Source organism: Corvus moneduloides, chromosome 26, assembly GCF_009650955.1.
Source record: "Corvus moneduloides isolate bCorMon1 chromosome 26, bCorMon1.pri, whole genome shotgun sequence".
Taxonomy (NCBI): Eukaryota; Metazoa; Chordata; class Aves; order Passeriformes; family Corvidae; genus Corvus; species Corvus moneduloides.
Genome location: NC_045501.1, coordinates 1,520,979 through 1,537,411, shown reverse-complemented (window position 1 = coordinate 1,537,411; position 16,433 = coordinate 1,520,979). Strand labels below are relative to the sequence as shown.

General features: G+C 47.2%; 1 protein-coding gene across 2 annotated transcripts in view; it reads left to right on the top strand.

Moving 5' to 3' along the window:
* The window catches only part of KPNB1 (karyopherin subunit beta 1), a 33,552-nt gene extending 17,544 nt beyond the window's left edge, over window positions 1–16,008 (top strand). The window contains exons 9-22 of one of the 2 annotated variants that reach the window (XM_032134194.1): window positions 106–207; window positions 1,844–2,068; window positions 3,232–3,423; window positions 4,728–4,858; window positions 6,894–7,041; window positions 7,320–7,391; window positions 8,916–9,060; window positions 9,627–9,709; window positions 10,504–10,611; window positions 11,658–11,801; window positions 11,879–11,984; window positions 13,368–13,482; window positions 13,930–14,091; window positions 15,713–16,008. In XM_032134194.1, coding sequence (XP_031990085.1) covers window positions 106–207; window positions 1,844–2,068; window positions 3,232–3,423; window positions 4,728–4,858; window positions 6,894–7,041; window positions 7,320–7,391; window positions 8,916–9,060; window positions 9,627–9,709; window positions 10,504–10,611; window positions 11,658–11,801; window positions 11,879–11,984; window positions 13,368–13,482; window positions 13,930–14,091; window position 15,713 — 1,734 coding nt within the window. In that variant the 3' untranslated portion in view covers window positions 15,714–16,008. Of the gene's footprint in view, window positions 1–105; window positions 208–1,843; window positions 2,069–3,231; window positions 3,424–4,727; window positions 4,859–6,893; window positions 7,042–7,319; window positions 7,392–8,915; window positions 9,061–9,626; window positions 9,710–10,503; window positions 10,612–11,657; window positions 11,802–11,878; window positions 11,985–13,367; window positions 13,483–13,929; window positions 14,096–15,712 lie in introns of those variants that run through there. The other variant, XM_032134193.1, reaches the window with a different exon arrangement.
* Window positions 16,009–16,433: the final 425 nt, after the last annotated feature.

Genomic DNA, 16,433 nt, shown 5'->3' with positions numbered 1-16,433 from the left:
TCTAGAGTTGATCATTCAGCCTCTTAATACTGAAAAAATTTTAAATTATATAAAAGTATTTATGAAAATCAACTTTTCACCCCTTTTTTTTTTTTGCCTCTCCAGGCAGCAGAACAGGGAAGGCCCCCAGAGCACACCAGCAAGTTCTATGCCAAGGGGGCACTGCAATATTTGGTCCCTATTCTAACCCAGACCTTAACAAAACAGGTGAGTGCCACATTCCCTGATGGAATCGCAGCTCAGGGGCTCTTCCTGCCCCCCCGGCTCCTGTGGGAATTGGGTTTTGGCGTCCTCTGATCCCAAAAACGCCTCAGGAGGTGGCAGTCCCTGGTCTGTGATGAGGTTTCATGCACCACTCTGAGCCAGTGATGCAGCAATTTTCGGGCTGAGACTGGGACTTGCCTCCATTTTCCTGGATCACATCCCTGGATTTGTGGTTTCCTGAGAGGTTTGGTGGTTCCCTGTATTCCTGACAGAATATTTGGGGTGTTAAACCTGATATTCCACAGGCCCTGCCTCATGTGAGATGCAATTCCTGGGATTTTTGAGGCCTTTGTTTAGTCCCTGTTAAACTCTTCCCAGGGATTTACTGGGGCTGTGCTTTCCAGGCTAATCAAAATTAATGGAATGGCTTGCCTAATTATAAAATAAAACTGTTAATTAACGGGACAGAGTTCATTTGGCTGGGAATATGCTCCAAGTGAATCCAGGGAATTGTTTCCCTGGTTTGTTTTTGGTCTTGGATGAGCAGAGTGGAATTGCAGGAGGTTCCCAGGGGATAAAACAGGGGTGGGAATCACAGGAGGGTTGGGAAAGGAGATTTTTAAATGGTGCAGGGACCCTCTGGAAGGGATGAAAGGGATAAAATTCCCAACTGGATGAGAGGGAAAAGCTCCTTTTGGGAAGTGGATGAGGCCACTCCAGGTTGGAAAGGTATTGAAGGCTTCAGAGCTTGAGCTTGGTTGGGAAAGGAGATTTTTAATGGTGCAGGGAGCTTCTGGAAGGGATCAAAGGGATAAAATTCCTGCCTGGATGAGAGGGAAAAGCACTTGGGGAGGTGGATGAGGCCACTCCAGGTTGGAAAGGTACTGAACGTTCAAGAGCCTCAGTTCAGCTGGAAAAGGAGCTTCTTAATGGTGCAGGAGCCACTCTGGGAGGGATGGAAAGGATTAAATGGATAAAATCCCACCTGAGTGAGGAAAAAGCACTTTGGGAGGTGGATGAGGCCACTCTGGGAGGGATTTCATGGATCAAAGGGATAAAATCCCACCTGGGTGAGGAAAAAGCACTTTGGGAGGTGGATGTGGATGAGGCCACTCCAGGTTGGAAAGGCACCAAAGGTACAAGAGCCTGAGCTTGGTTGGGAAAGGAGATTTTAATGGTGCAGGGAGCACTTTGGATGGGAGAAGAGGGATTAAATGGATAAAATCCCACCTGGGTGAGGGAAAAGCACTTTGGGAGGTGGATGAGGCCACTCTGGGAGGGCTTTCATGGATCAAAGGGATAAAATCCCACCTGGGTGAGGGAAAAACACTTTGGGAAGTGGCTGAAGCCACTCCAGGTTGGAAAGACACCAAAGGTTTAAGAGCCTGAGCTTGGTTAGGAAAGGAGATTTTAATGGTGCAGGGAGCACTTTGGATGGGAGAAGAGGGATTAAATGGATAAAATCCCACCTGGGTGAGGAAAAAGCATTTTGGGAAGTGGCTGAAGCCACTCCAGCTTGGAAAGGCACCAAAGCTGTGAGCGATTCCTGTTACTTGGAAACAGGACTTCACTTAAAAACCCAACAAAGCAGGGACAATTCCATGGAATTCCATAGATCCCTGGGATGGTTTTTTTGCAGGACGAGAACGACGACGACGACGACTGGAACCCCTGCAAGGCGGCGGGGGTGTGCCTGATGCTGCTGGCCACGTGCTGCGAGGACGACATCGTCCCCCACGTGCTGCCCTTCATCAAGGAGCACATCAAGAATCCCGACTGGAGGTACCGGGATGCGGCCGTCATGGCCTTCGGATGCATCCTGGAAGGGCCCGAGCCCAACCAGCTCAAACCTTTAGTAATACAGGTGGGTTTTTGAGGGGAGTTTGGGAGGGGTTAGAGGTCCAAATCGCCTGGTTCTTTGGAGGAGGGTGTGTTTGGTTTGCGTGGGGGTTTTTATTTAAGGGCAATTGGAAGGGTGGCACCTATGGAAAACCCCAGAGTTATTTGAAGGAAGGGGTGTCAGCTTTGGATGTCGTGTTAATTTAAGGAAAATCAGAAGGGTATCACTTGTTTTGGAGATTTCCAGAACTAAAAATCCCTTGTTTAGAGGCTTTTAGAGCCCGAAATCCCTGGATTATCTGGGGGAGAATACCTGACTTGCATGTGCTCTTAATTTAAGGAAAATCAAAAGGATGTCACTTGGTTATGGAGGCTTTTAGAGCCCAATATCCCTGGGTTATTTGGAGCAGGATAGCACTTTGCACATCCTCTTAATTTAAGGAAAATTGAAAGGATATCACCTGTTTTGAAAGCTTTTAGAGCTAAAAATCCCTTGGTTAATTGGAGGGGAATGTCTGATTCGCACGTGTTCTTAATTTAAGGAAAATCAGAAGGATATCACCTGTTTTGGAAGCTTCTGGAGCCTGAGTTTTGTGGGGATTTAGAGGCTTTTAGTGCCCAAAATCTGGGTTAATTGGGAGAGAATGTCAGCTTTGCACATGCTCTTAAATTAAGGAAAATTGAAAGGATATTACCTGATTAGGAGACTTTTGGAGCTAAAAACCCCATGGTTATTTAGAGCAGGGTGTCTGCTTTGCACGTGCTCTTAATTTAAGGAAAATTGAAAGGATATCACTTCTTTTGGAGCTTTTGGAGCTAAAAATCCCTGGGTTAATTGGAGGAGAACATCTCAAATCCAAATCCTGGATTTGATCCCTAGCCCAGCACTCACGTTAAGTTACCTCAGATCTTCTTTTGTGACTCAGGTAGGAAAGAAAATGGGAAGAAAGGCATTTTGAGGAGAAAAAATGATAATATTTACTGAATGTAGAAGCTGCCTTCACTTTGGGAACGCTGAGTAAAACCATCCTTGGTGAAGGTGTTTGGAAAAGGGGTCGCATTAGGGAATAGATCCATGAATACAAAATGAAACAAAATACATCCTAAATAAACTACAGGATTGGGACGAATGCAGGATGATTTCTTTTTTTTTCCCCCCTCACCTGGTTTTTCCTGGCTCTTTCCCAGGCCATGCCAACGTTGATAGAGCTGATGAAGGATCCCAGCGTGGTGGTCAGGGACACGACGGCCTGGACCGTGGGCAGGATCTGCGAGATGCTGCCCGAAGCAGCCATCAACGACATCTACCTGGCCCCGCTGCTGCAGTGCCTGATGGAGGGGCTGAGCGCCGAGCCCAGGGTGGCCACCAACGTCTGCTGGGTGAGGAACCCCCCAAACCCTGCCAGGAGTTCAGATCCACAGGGAAAAGCAGCTCCTGGTGGGATCTGGAATGGTTTTCCCGTCACCGAGTCCGAGCGTTCCGCCAGCGCCACCGCCAAACTTCTGTGCTCGAGTGCCACATCCATGAATTTTCTGGATAATTCCAGGGATTGGGAGTCCAGCCTTGCCCCAGGCAGCTTGTTCAGATGCCTGGGACTCTTTCTGTGAAGGAATTTTCCTTGATATCCAGCCTGGGCATCTCTTGAAGTTGTTTAGTCTTGCCTGGCTCCCACCTGGCTCCACCCTCCTGTCAGGGGCTTTTATGAATATAAATTCAAATATATTAATGCAAATTAATACCTAAAAATAGGCATTTTTATAAATTATATAAAGATATAAATTTATATCTTTGTATGGTTTTATAAATTTATGTGGTTTTCTGTATTTGTATGATTTTTTATATTTATATAATTTTTTAAGTGATTTTATATATTTATCCACACACACTTGAGTGAATTCCAGAATTAATCCATGGCTTGCTCCCCCAGCAAACACTGGTTGACACTTAAATTATCCCAATTCTATTTTGCGGCTCTTGCAGGGAAAAATAAAGGAAAAAAGTGGAATTTTAGGAGAAAAATGCTGATATTCACTGAGTGTAGAAGTTGCTTCCAGTTTGGGAATGCTGTGGGAGCTTGTCCCTGGTGACATGGGGTTGGGAAGAGGGATTTTGGGATTAAGCTTTTTCTTGGATTGCCTCGGGGAAGGGTTGCAACACCTCATTCCCCATCACCCAAACCTGCTCCTGCAGCGATCCCAGGAATAATTTGGGAAGCAGGAGTTGGTTGGGTTTTTTTTCCTGATGCTTTGTCTGGTCTTTGTGTCCTCACTGCCTTCCAGGAGCTGCTCCCTCAGACTGAGCTGGGGAGGAGGATTTTCCTGTCAAAACAACTTCTAGAAATGACAGAATCCCTCCTTTTTAGAATCCCAGGGGTTTCAAGACTCATCAGCACAGAGGGGTTTTCCCTGCCCTATTAATCCTGGCAAAAATCCAGGTGGCTTTTGTCTCCTGAAGATGATTCCTGGGTGTTTTTAGAGTAAAATAAAAACCCAGGAAGCTTTCAGCTCCTCTCACCCACCCATCCCAGCACAGTTAAACTGCTCTGGAGTTGCTCATCCTGCACTTTGTTTTTTTTTTTTTAGTTTAGGTGGGGGATTTTTTTGGTATTTTAGCAGGAAAATTGGTGGAATCTGAGTTTTTGGAGCTGTGAGGGTGGAAAACCAATGGATATTTTGTGTTCCAGGCCTTCTCCAGCCTTGCTGAAGCTGCCTATGAAGCTGCAGATGTGGCTGATGATCAGGAAGAACCAGCAACCTACTGTTTATCCTCCTCCTTTGAGCTGATAGTGCAGAAACTGCTGGAGACTGCAGACAGGTAAAACAACCTCTCAAAAAAGCTTTTTTTTTCATTTATTTCCCACTTCAGGCTCTTCCTGGCAGCTGAGATCTGGTGTTGGATTAAAAGGTGGCACTTCTTTTGTATAAAAAAAAATAAAGGATGCAAATCCCAGCAAAGCAGCTCTACCCATTGAATAATTTTACAGTATTTTGTCCATATGTGCTTTAAGAAGTCCGGGAGTGTCCCTTCCCTCTTTTCTTTTGAATCTCTCCTATTTTACTCTGAATTTCTCTTGTTTTTCCCCAAATCTCCTGTTTTCCTTCGAATCTCTGGTATTTCCCTCACATGTCTCCCATTTTAGTCTGAATTTCTCTTGTTTTTCCCCAAATCTCCCCGTTTTCCCCTCACATCTCTCCCCCGTTTTCCCCTCACATCTCTCCCCCATTTTCCCCTCACATCTCTCCCCCATTTCCCCTCACATCTCTCCCCCATTTTCCCCTCACATCTCCCCCCCTTTCCCCTCACATCTCTCCCCCATTTTCCCCTCACATCTCTCCCCCATTTCCCCTCACATCTCTCCCCCATTTTCCCCTCACATCTCCCCCCCTTTCCCCTCACATCTCTCCCCCGTTTTCCCCTCACATCTCTCCTCCATTTTCCCCTCACATCTCTCCCCCATTTTCCCCTCACATCTCTCTTTCCCCCCTCACATCTCTCCCATTTTCCCCTCACATCTCTCCCATTTTCCCCTCACATCTCTCCCCCATTTTCCCCTCACATCTCTCCCCCATTTTCCCCTCACATCTCCCCCGTTTTTCCTCACATCTCTTCCCCATTTTCCCCTCACATCTCCCCCCTTTTCCCCTCACATCTCTCCCCCCTTTTCCCCTCACATCTCTCCCCCATTTTCCCCTCACATCTCTCCCCCGTTTTCCCCTCACATCTCTCCCATTTTCCCCTCACATCTCTCCCCCATTTTCCCCTCACATCTCTCCCCCATTTTCCCCTCACATCTCCCCCGTTTTTCCTCACATCTCTTCCCCATTTTCCCCTCACATCTCTCCCATTTCCCCCTCACATCTCCCCCCTTTTCCCCTCACATCTCTCCTCTTTTCCCCTCACATCTCTCCTCTTTTCCCCTCACATCTCTCCTCTTTTCCCCTCACATCTCCCTCCTCTTTTCCCCTCACATCTCTCCCCCCTTTTCCCCTCACATCTCTCCCCCCTTTTCCCCTCACGTCTCCCCCCTTTTCCCCTCACATCTCCCCCATTTTCCCTCACATCTCTGAGTTTAACTCCACAGTTTTAAGACTCTGCCCTTCTTGTGCAGTCACAAGGCTCAGCCCCGTTTGCTGCAGGGCCACAGGATAATCAGGAATTGCAGCAGGACATGACCAGGGATCTGTGTTTGTTCCTTCTCCTGATTGTTTTTTTGTGGGTTCCACCCCTTCCCGTCAGCTCCAGGTGCTCCCAGAAGAGCCAGGGACCTACTTGAGCTCCCATTCCCATCCCAGCTGAAACAGAAAATAGATGAGGCAAAACATTTTGCTCTTAGATGCAGGAAAAAAAAAAGGGCTAAAACTCAAATTTTATGGTGACTTGAAGGTTACATAAATCTGACAGCTCCAGGTTCAATCCCTCGATCAGCTCCATGGGACTGATGGTGCCATTTTGCCGCTGATTCTCCTTAAAAACCTTGTCCCAGTTCAAAATTTAAACTCTTTCCCTGTCTTTGTTTCCATCCAGCCAGGAGTGGAGTGTCTGGCTCAAGGCTCTGGAGCCCACCAATCATCTCAGGTGCCTTAATTTCAGATTTCACACCCTCAGAGGTGTCTGGGGCTCTGAAGTGCTGCTCACCTGACACTAACTCTGAGGCTCCTTCTGTCCCTCTCCTTGTTGCCAGAGATTCTGGAAATCACAAATTCCCTTTAATTCAAGGCTTTTCAATTGCTCCTGCTTGTCACAGCACTCAAGTGGAGCTGTTGCTGGTTTACTAAAATTTTTTTTTAAATTTTTAAAAAAATCTGTTTCCAAGCACTTGGAGCTGCAAATCTTCCTCCTTCTGTTGCAGACCTGATGGACACCAGAATAACTTGAGGAGTTCTGCCTATGAATCCCTGATGGAAATAGTGAAAAACAGTGCCAAGGACTGTTATCCTGCTGTCCAAAAAACCACCCTGGTCATCATGGAGAGGCTCCAGCAAGTGCTGCAGATGGAGGTGGGTAAATCTTGATTTAAAGCTGCGGGGGAAATTGTGGCTGCTCCATCCCTGGGAGTGTCCAAATCCAGGTTGGGATGGTGGGAGATGTCCCTGCCCGTGGGAATGGATGGGATTTAAGGTCCCAAACCACTCAGGGATTCTATATTCAGCTTCTTCACAGCCCCTCTGGTCTGAAATCTGAAAAGAACAAATATTTAAAGTACAATCTGGCTCTCCCTGGAGCTGCCAGGATCCCAGGCAGCCTCTTCACACGCAGGGTTTTGTTCTTGTTTCAGTCTCACATCCAGAGCACCTCCGACAGAATCCAGTTCAACGATCTCCAGTCCCTTCTCTGTGCTACTCTCCAGGTAAATTCCTCTCTCCTTTGTCTGTGGTTTTGGGAATAAAGTGATTTTTGAGGCATTTTCATGCTCCTGAAGCTCCAACCTCAGCTCCTGGTGCTGAGATTTGAATGAAAAAAGTGGATTTTGTGTCCCAGCTGCCACGTGGGAGGTGATGCAAGGTTCGGAAGTCTCTACTAAGTGACAAAATTTAGGGCAATTTGACTAAAAGAGCGCTGTTAGGGATTTTATAAAAGATTGTCTGTGCTGTCAGATTGGTTCTTGGGTTGGCTACAGCCTCAACAACCCCACAGACAAAAAAAAAATAAAACAAACTCCATCATGGCTTTGATTCCTTCATCTGCCTCTCGTGCTCGGTGCTCCTGATCCAAGTGGCACCAATTCAAATGTTCTGAGTGTCCTGGGAATTAAACAGCTGCTAATGAGCAGGAGCCACCAGTGCAGTGCTTGCTGCTGCAAACTCCACTCAAAACGGGGTTTTTTTCCCCAAAAAAATCAGCTCAGAGCAACCCAGGTGGACTCCAGGTCGATTTGAGAAATCCTGAATTTCATCCTCAAAAGCTTTTTGGTTGTTTGCACTCTCCAGTTTTAGGGTAATTTTTTCAAATAATGGGAAATGGGAATAACCTGCTCTTTTAAAAGGGTTTTAAAGGGGAATTTTCACCCTGGAATCTCACAGGGTGGGCACTGATTTCTGCCAAGGAAGTATAGTCCAGGTGGAATTAAATTGTCAGTTTTAATTTCTAAATGTGCCTTTTTTTAATCCCAAAACCTGAACCTGAATTTTTTACCCAATTGCAGCAAATACTTAATACTTTACATATTTTTTTTTCTTTTTGGTGGAAATACAATTATGAACATCCAGCAGAGGAAAAATATTTGTTAATATTTAAAATTAAATTAGAAAATCCCATCTGTGGAAGGAACAACCTGGGATAGTGGAAGGTGCCCCTGCCCATGGAATTTGGGGATTTTTAGAGTCTCTTCCCACCCAAAACACCCTGTAATTCCATAAATCCAGCCTTAATTATTTAACCAGCCAAAGTGCATCTTTGTGGAGTGTAAAATTAAACTTAAAATAATTATTTTCCTCTGGAGATTAAAGATGTTTTCTCCTTTTCCTGGGAAATGTTATATTTTAACCACTTTAACCGTTCCTTAACTTTAATTCAGAAGCAAAACTCAGGTTCAACGAGCTCAGCTGCGACAGAGAAAAAAAAAAAAAAAAGGATTTTATTATTTTATTTTTTTTTTAATAGGCTAAATTTGGGCTGGTCACATTTAATGCCAGCTTACAAATGGCAAAGCTGGGAGAACAGCCTATGCAGCAGGAAAGGTAAATTCAGCTGGAAAAATCTCAGTGCAGCCAAATGAATGGGACTTGGCAGTCACAAAAGCAGATTTTTTTTTGGCAGCAGGGTTCAAACAGCAGCTCCCTTTCATCTTTTTCGCAGCTCCCATGGGTGTGGGAACGCTTTATCTGTGAGATGAGCGGTGATTTTTGCCCGTTTTCCGTGGTTTTTCCCTCAGAACGTGCTGCGGAAGGTGCAGCACCAGGACGCGCTGCAGATCTCGGACGTGGTGATGGCCTCGCTGCTCAGGATGTTCCAGAGCACGGCCGGCTCCGGGGGGGTGCAGGAGGACGCCCTGATGGCCGTCAGCACCCTGGTGGAAGGTCAGGAATGGGGTTGGATCCGGGAATTTTGGGCCATGTGGTGAAAAACGTCATTGGTGGTTGGGTGGTGTGGGGAAGGGGTGGGTGCTGCGTGCCTGGCAGTGTCCGAGGCTGGAGCAACCTGGGATGGTGGAAAGTGTCACTTCATGGTCCCTTTCAACCCAAGAAATCCTGGGATTCTAAAAACCAAACCACCTCAGAGCGTGGAATTTTCGTTTCTTATCACTTCCAAGGAAAAGCGTGGATAAGGCAGTAAAGGAGAGCTGGGGGTGTTCACATCCTTGGAAGTGTCCAAGGCCAGGTTGGATCGAGGCTTGGAGCAACCTGGGATGGTGGAAGGTGTCCCTGCCCATCCAGTGGGTCCCTTCCCAACTGAACAATCCCAGGATTCCAAAATCCAAACCACCTTAGAGCATGGAAGAGTGTGGGATAAGTCACTCAGCTATCGAGCAGAGAATTGGTTTTCACTCGGTTTGGGTGGAATTTGGGAGGTTTTTGATTTGTTTTTCATGGCAAATGCTACAAATTGGGATTTTCCTTCTCACTGGGATATTTTCCCTGCACAGTCCTGGGTGGAGAGTTCCTGAAGTACATGGATGCCTTCAAACCTTTCCTTGGCATTGGGCTGAAGAACTACGCTGAGTACCAGGTATGGATCAGGCTTCTCCCTTTAATCCAGGGAAATTGGGGGCTGCCCCATCCCTGGAATTGTCCAGGGCCAGGTTGGATGAGTTTTGGGATAGTGGAAGATATTCCCTGTGGGATTTTAGGTGGATGAGCTTTAAGGTCCCTTCCAACCCAACCCATTCTTGATTTTAATTCCCTGCACCCATTCGGACTCAGTTCAATCCAGCAAAAACCTTGAGTGCCTTGACATTCCACAATTTCTGGCCTTGATGACGAAGGAGGTGCTGCTGGTTGGGATTTCCCCTTGGAATATCAGATCCTGGTGCCTTCCATGAGGTGAAACTGTGGAATTCAGAGTTGTTTTTCCAGCCCAAATCCTGGCTGGGATTTCCCCTTGGAATATCAGATCCTGGTGCCATCCGTGGGGTGAAACTGGAATTCAGAGTTGTTTTTCCAGCCCAAATCCTGGCTGGGATGTCCCCTTGGAATATCAGATCCTGGTGCCTTCTGTGGGGTGAAACTGTGGGATTTGGAGTTGTTTTTCCAGCCCAAATCCTGCCTGGGATTTCCCCTTGGAATATCAGATCCTGGTGCCTTCTGTGGGGTAGAACTGTGGAATTCGGAGTTGGTTTTCCAAACAAATCTCTGCCACTCCCGGATATGCTGCCCTTGTTCCTCATCTCTGTGATGGCAGCCAGCTCGTTATTCCCTGGGGTTTAATTACCCTCCCATGACTCCCGAGTGCTGGAATGATCCCAAATCCTTGGATCTGGATCCCAGTGACTCAGGGGTGGGTGTGTGGCTGGTTTTTTGCAGGTCTGCCTGTCCGCCGTGGGGCTGGTGGGGGACCTGTGCCGAGCCCTGCAGTCCAACATCCTCCCCTTCTGCGACGAGGTGATGCAGCTGCTCCTGGAGAACCTGGGGGTGAGCGAGTGATTCCCTGCTCCTTAGTAACAGTTGGATGCACACTCTTCCCAGGGGGAGTGGGAGGTGGGAGAAGCGCGCCAGAAGTGTGAGGAATTTGCCGGGAATGGCTCGTGTTTGACGGCTCCGTGCGGTTTGAGCGGCGGCCAGGAGTTGTTGGGGGCAAAGGGATATCTCCTCGTTTATCAGCTTCCTGAATCCCCTCCTGAATTCCAAATTCCTTCCTGAATTCCTTCCAAATTCCCTCCTGAATTCCAAATTCCCTCCTGAATTCCCTCCTGAATTCCTTCCAAATTCCCTCCTGAATTCCTTCCAGATTCCCTCCTGAATTCCGAATTCCCTCCTGAATTCTTTAATTCCTGAATTCCTTCCTTCCGAATTCCTTCCTTCCAAGTTCCTTCCGAATTCCTTCTGAATTCCCTCCTGAATTCCTTCCAAATTCCCTCCTGAATTCTGAATTCCCTCCTGAATTCCTTCCTTCTGAATTCCTCCTAATCCTTCTGAATTCCCTCCTGAATTCCTTCTGAATTCCCTCCTGAATTCCTTCCAGATTCCCTCCTGAATTCCAAATTCCCTCCTGAATTCTTTAATTCCTGAATTCCTTCCTTCCGAGTTCCTTCTGAGTTCCTTCTGAATTCCTTCCAAATTCCCTCCTGAATTCTTTAATTACTGAATTCCTTCCGAATTCCTTCCGAATTCCTGAATTCCTTCCTGATTTCCATCCCAAATTCCCTCCTGAATTCCAAATTCCTTCCAAATTCCCTCCTGAATTCCTTCCTGCCTGAATTCCTGCTTGAATTCCTGCCTGAATTCCTTCCCAAATTCCTTCCTTCCTGAATTCCTTCCAAATTCCCCCCACATTTCTGGGACATTCCCAGCCATGCTGACTGCCCTGGCTCCTTAAACTCCCAACATTTTACACCCCTCCCAGTGGAGAAACATTCCCAAACATCCCATACAAACCTCCCTTGCCGCACCTCCAGGCCTTTTCCTCTTTTCCTCCCTTCCCACACTGACCTGGAGCCCTTTTGGGATTCCTTTTCCAGAACGAGAACGTCCACAGGTCGGTGAAGCCGCAGATCCTGTCGGTGTTCGGGGACATCGCGCTGGCCATCGGAGGGGAGTTCAAGAAGTACCTGGACGTGGTGCTCAACACCCTCCAGCAGGCATCCCAGGCCCAGGTGGACAAGGTGAGCTGTCGCCAATCCCATGGGAGCACCCAGGGGACGTTCCCAGGGGCTCATCCCATCCCTGTGTCCGTCCCCAGTCCGACTACGACATGGTGGATTACCTGAACGAGCTGAGGGAGGGCTGCCTGGAGGCCTACACCGGGATCATCCAGGGATTGAAGGGAGACCAGGAGAACGTGCACCGTGAGTACCCCCAGGGGTCGGGGTCTTTGTTGGGATCAAGCTTGGAAAGCTTGGAAAAAAATCCTTAAAATCATCCGGTCGGTGTCACCTCCAGACCGTGTCCCTCAGTGTCACATCCACACATTTCTGGGACATTTATAACCCTTCCAGTGGAGAGATATTCCCAAATATCCGACACAAACCTCCCTGAGCCTCCTGATCCCCCTGAGCCTCCTTGTGGGGTTGTCACATCCATGGGCACATCCCTGCTCCACCCCTTCCCTTAAAATCATCTGGTCACTGTCACCTCCAAACCACATCCCCAGTGCCACATCCACCCATTTCTGGGACATTGCCAGGCATTTTCCAAGCCTTGGGTGCTTGTTCCAATGTTTTACAACCCTTCCAGTGGAGGGATATTCCCAAATATCCGACACAAACCTGCCTGAGCCTCCTTGTGGGGTTGTCACATCCATGGGCACATCCCTGCTCCGTCCCTTCCCTTAAAATCATCCGGTCACTGTCACCTCCAAACCACATCCCCAGTGCCACATCCACCCATTTCTGGGACATTTATAACCCTTCCAGTGGAGAGATATTCCCAAATATCCGACACAAACCTCCCTGAGCCTCCTTGTGGGGTTGTCACATCCATGGGCACATCCCTGCTCCGCCCCTTCCCTTAAAATCATCTGGTCACTGTCACCTCCAAACCACATCCCCAGTGCCACATCCACCCATTTCTGGGACATTGCCAGGCATTTTCCAAGCCTTGGGTGCTTGTTCCAATGTTTTACAACCCTTCCAGTGGAGGGATATTCCCAAATATCCGACACAAACCTGCCTGAGCCTCCTTGTGGGGTTGTCACATCCATGGGCACATCCCTGCTCCGTCCCTTCCCTTAAAATCATCCGGTCACTGTCACCTCCAAACCACATCCCCAGTGCCACATCCACCCATTTCTGGGACATTTATAACCCTTCCAGTGGAGAGATATTCCCAAATATCCGACACAAACCTCCCTGAGCCTCCTTGTGGGGTTGTCACATCCATGGGCACATGCCTGCTCCGTCCCTTCCCTTAAAATCATCTGGTCACTGTCACCTCCAAACCACATCCCCAGTGCCACATCCACCCATTTTTTGGGCATTTCCAGGGATCCAGGAGTTCCCCCTGAGCCTCCTTTTGGAGTTGTCACATCCATGAGCTCATCCCTGCTCCGTCCCTCCCCGTTGGGAGCGAACACCCAGAGCAGGGAAACAGCAGAAATCCACAATAATCCAGGAGCGTTTCCCTTTCCCTACCAGAAGAGCTCTTCCGGGTAGGGATCCAGATTGGTTTGGGAACACGGAATGTCCGTCCCAAAAATCCCAAGAGGCCTTGACCAAGCCTTTCCCTCACAGCTGACGTGATGCTGGTGCAGCCCAGGGTGGAATTTATCCTGTCCTACATCGACCACATCGCCGGGGACGAGGATCACACGGACGGGGTGGTGGCCTGTGCCGCTGGACTCATAGGGTAAGGCCTCCCCATCCTATTTTTCCCTCGGAAAAATCCTGGAATCTGCCCTTTTTTTTTTTTTTTTCTGGCTTCTCTGAAGTTTTTAGTGTCAGTTTTGGGGTTGGATTTCGGTGTTTCACTCAAGGTGCGAAGCGATGCCGCAGGTGAGTGGCGAGGTGGGAAAATCAGCACAGAAATCCCAGATTTAGGATTTTTCCAGGAGCTTGGAAACAAAAAAAAAAAAACCCTCATCCTTAGGGAACAGAGGAAGCCAGGTTGAGGTGTTTCAATTTTTCCTGCTGATTTTAGGGAGAATTATGGGAAAATCAACATTTGCCCGAGAGTTTGACCAAATTTTAATCACAATTTTCCCCAAAAATCCATGACCTTGAGCAGCTTTTTGTGGCACTCACAGCCCTTTTTTTTTTCTTCCCCCCCCCCCCTATAATCTTTCTCTGCTTCCAGGGATTTGTGTACAGCTTTTGGGAAGGATGTCCTGAAATTAGTAGAAGCCAGACCCATGATCCATGAGTTGCTAACGGAAGGGAGGAGATCCAAGACAAACAAAACAAAAACCCTCGCGACCTGGGCCACGAAAGAGCTGAGGAAACTCAAGAATCAAGCTTGGTAAGGCCTCATCCTGCTTTTTTCCCACCTGGAAAAATCAGGGAAATTGGCTCAGCAGAGTCACAATCCCAAAGTTCTGTTTTCCTGGAAGTTGTTGCTCTGGGTTTTTTTTGGTGGGAAAAAAAAGCCCCATTTGGGTTTTTTTTTCTTTTCTTTCTCTTTTGATCCTACAAAGTCAAATTTTTTTTCCCCACTTTTTTTTTTTTTTTTTTTTTCTCCTGGGATTTGGGGTGTTGAGGTATTTTTTTTTTAATTGTGTAATCATGGAAATGTTAAGGTTGGAAAAATCTCCAAGATGGAACCCAACCCAAGTGCCACATTCCAACATTTTTAAACACTTCCAGGGCTTTTAATTCCCTGAATTCCCTTCTTTACCCTGAATTCCCTTTTCCCCTTGATCCCCTGAATTCCTTTTTTTCCCCTTAATCCCATAAATCCCATTTTTTCCCCTTAATTCCCTGAGTTGCCTTTTTTCCCCTGAATTCCCTTTTTCCCCTTATTCCCATGAATCCCCCTTTTTTTCCCCTTAATCCCCTGAATCCCTTTTTTCCCCCTTAATTCCCTTTTTTCCCCTTAATCCCATAAATCCCATTTTTTCACCTTAATTCCCTGAATTCCCTTTCCCCCCCTTAATTCCCTGACTTCCCTTTTTCCCCTTAAATCCCTGAATCCCTTTTTTTCCCCTGAATCCCCTTTTTTCCCTTAAATCACTGAATTCCCTTTTTCTCCTTTTTCCCCTGAATCCCCCTTTTTTTCCCCTGAATCCCCCTTTGTCCCCTTAATTCCCTTTTTTCCCCTTAATTCCCTGAATCCCCTTTTGTCCCCTTAATTCCCTTTTTTCTCCTTGAATTCCCTTTTTTCCCCTTAAATCCCTGAATCCCCTTTTTTCCCCTGAATCCCCTTTTCCCCTTAAATCCCTGAATTCCCTTTTTCTCCTTTTTCCCCTGAATCCCCCTTTTTTCCCCTGAATCCCCTTTGTCCCCTTAATTCCCTTTTTTCCCTTTAATTCCCTGAATTCCCTTTTGTCCCCTTAATTCCCTTTTTTCTCCCTGAATTCCCTTTTTTCCCCTTAAATCCCTGAATCCCCTTTTTTCCCTTAAATCCCTGAATTCCCTTTTTCTCCTTTTTCCCCTGAATCCCCCTTTTTTTCCCCTGAATTCCCTTTTGTCCCCTTAATTCCCTTTTTTCTCCCTGAATTCCCTTTTTTCCCCTTAAATCCCTGAATTCCCTTTTTCTCCTTTTGTCCCCTGAATCCCCTTTTGTCCCCTGAATCCCCTTTTGTCCCCTTAATTCCCTTTTTTCCCCTTAATTCCCTTTTTTCCCCTGAATCCCTTTTTTCCCCTTAAATCCCTGAATCCTTTTTTTTTCCCCTGAATCCCTTTTTTTTTCCCCTGAATCCCCTTTTGTCCCCTGAATTCCTTTTTTTCCCCTCAATTCCCTGAATCCCCTTTTGTCCCCTGAATTCCCTTTTTCCCCCTTAATTCCCTGAATCCCCTTTTTTCCCCTGAATCCCCTTTCCCCCCCTTAATTCCCTGAATCCCCTTTTTCCCCTTAATCCCCTGAATCCCTTTTTCCCCCCCCCTTAATTCCCTTTTTCCCCCTTTTTTTCCCCCCTTTCCAGATCTGTTACCATTGGGACGACACCTGAGGACCCCCACTGGAAAAAAAAAAAACCACCACCACCACCACCAAAAAAATCTCCAGTCTTCTAAAAAACCCCCCAAAAAAGAAACCCCGGGAGTGAGGAAGTGTGCACGGATGCGGAATGTTTGGGAATGAGAGGATGATGAGGATGAGTGAGTGAGGCTTGGAACAAATCCCACACCACATTTGCGACCCTGGCACCGGGAAGAGGCATCCAGGAGGGAATTCTGTGCCCCAAAATTCCAAGGAAAAAGAAGAAGGGGGGTGGGGGGCGAAAAAAAAAAAACCCCGCCAGGAGCGGCTTCTCCGCGGTGGCCAGCTGAGTTTGGAGGAGGAAAACGAGGCGAAAACGAGGAAAATTGGGATTCACTGTGGTGCTCTGTGAGGTCTTGGCTGCTGGAGAGAGAGAGAGAGAGAGAGGAAAGGTGGAAATTTGGGAAGAATTTGGGATTTTTTGCCTCCAAAAGGCACCAAAAGGCAATCCCCCAGGAGAGAGGGGGTGAAGGAGTTGCAGTGGAGAGGAGTGAGTGTGTGTGAGTGAGGCGATGTCCACGTTCTCGACTTCAAAAAAAAAAACAAACCACAATTGCAGTTGCTCTCTTTTTTTTTTTTTTTTCCCAAAACCACCAAAAAACAAACAAACAAACAAAAAAAAAATTCCAGGGAAAAAAAAAATTCTGAAAAAAAAAAGTCAAAAA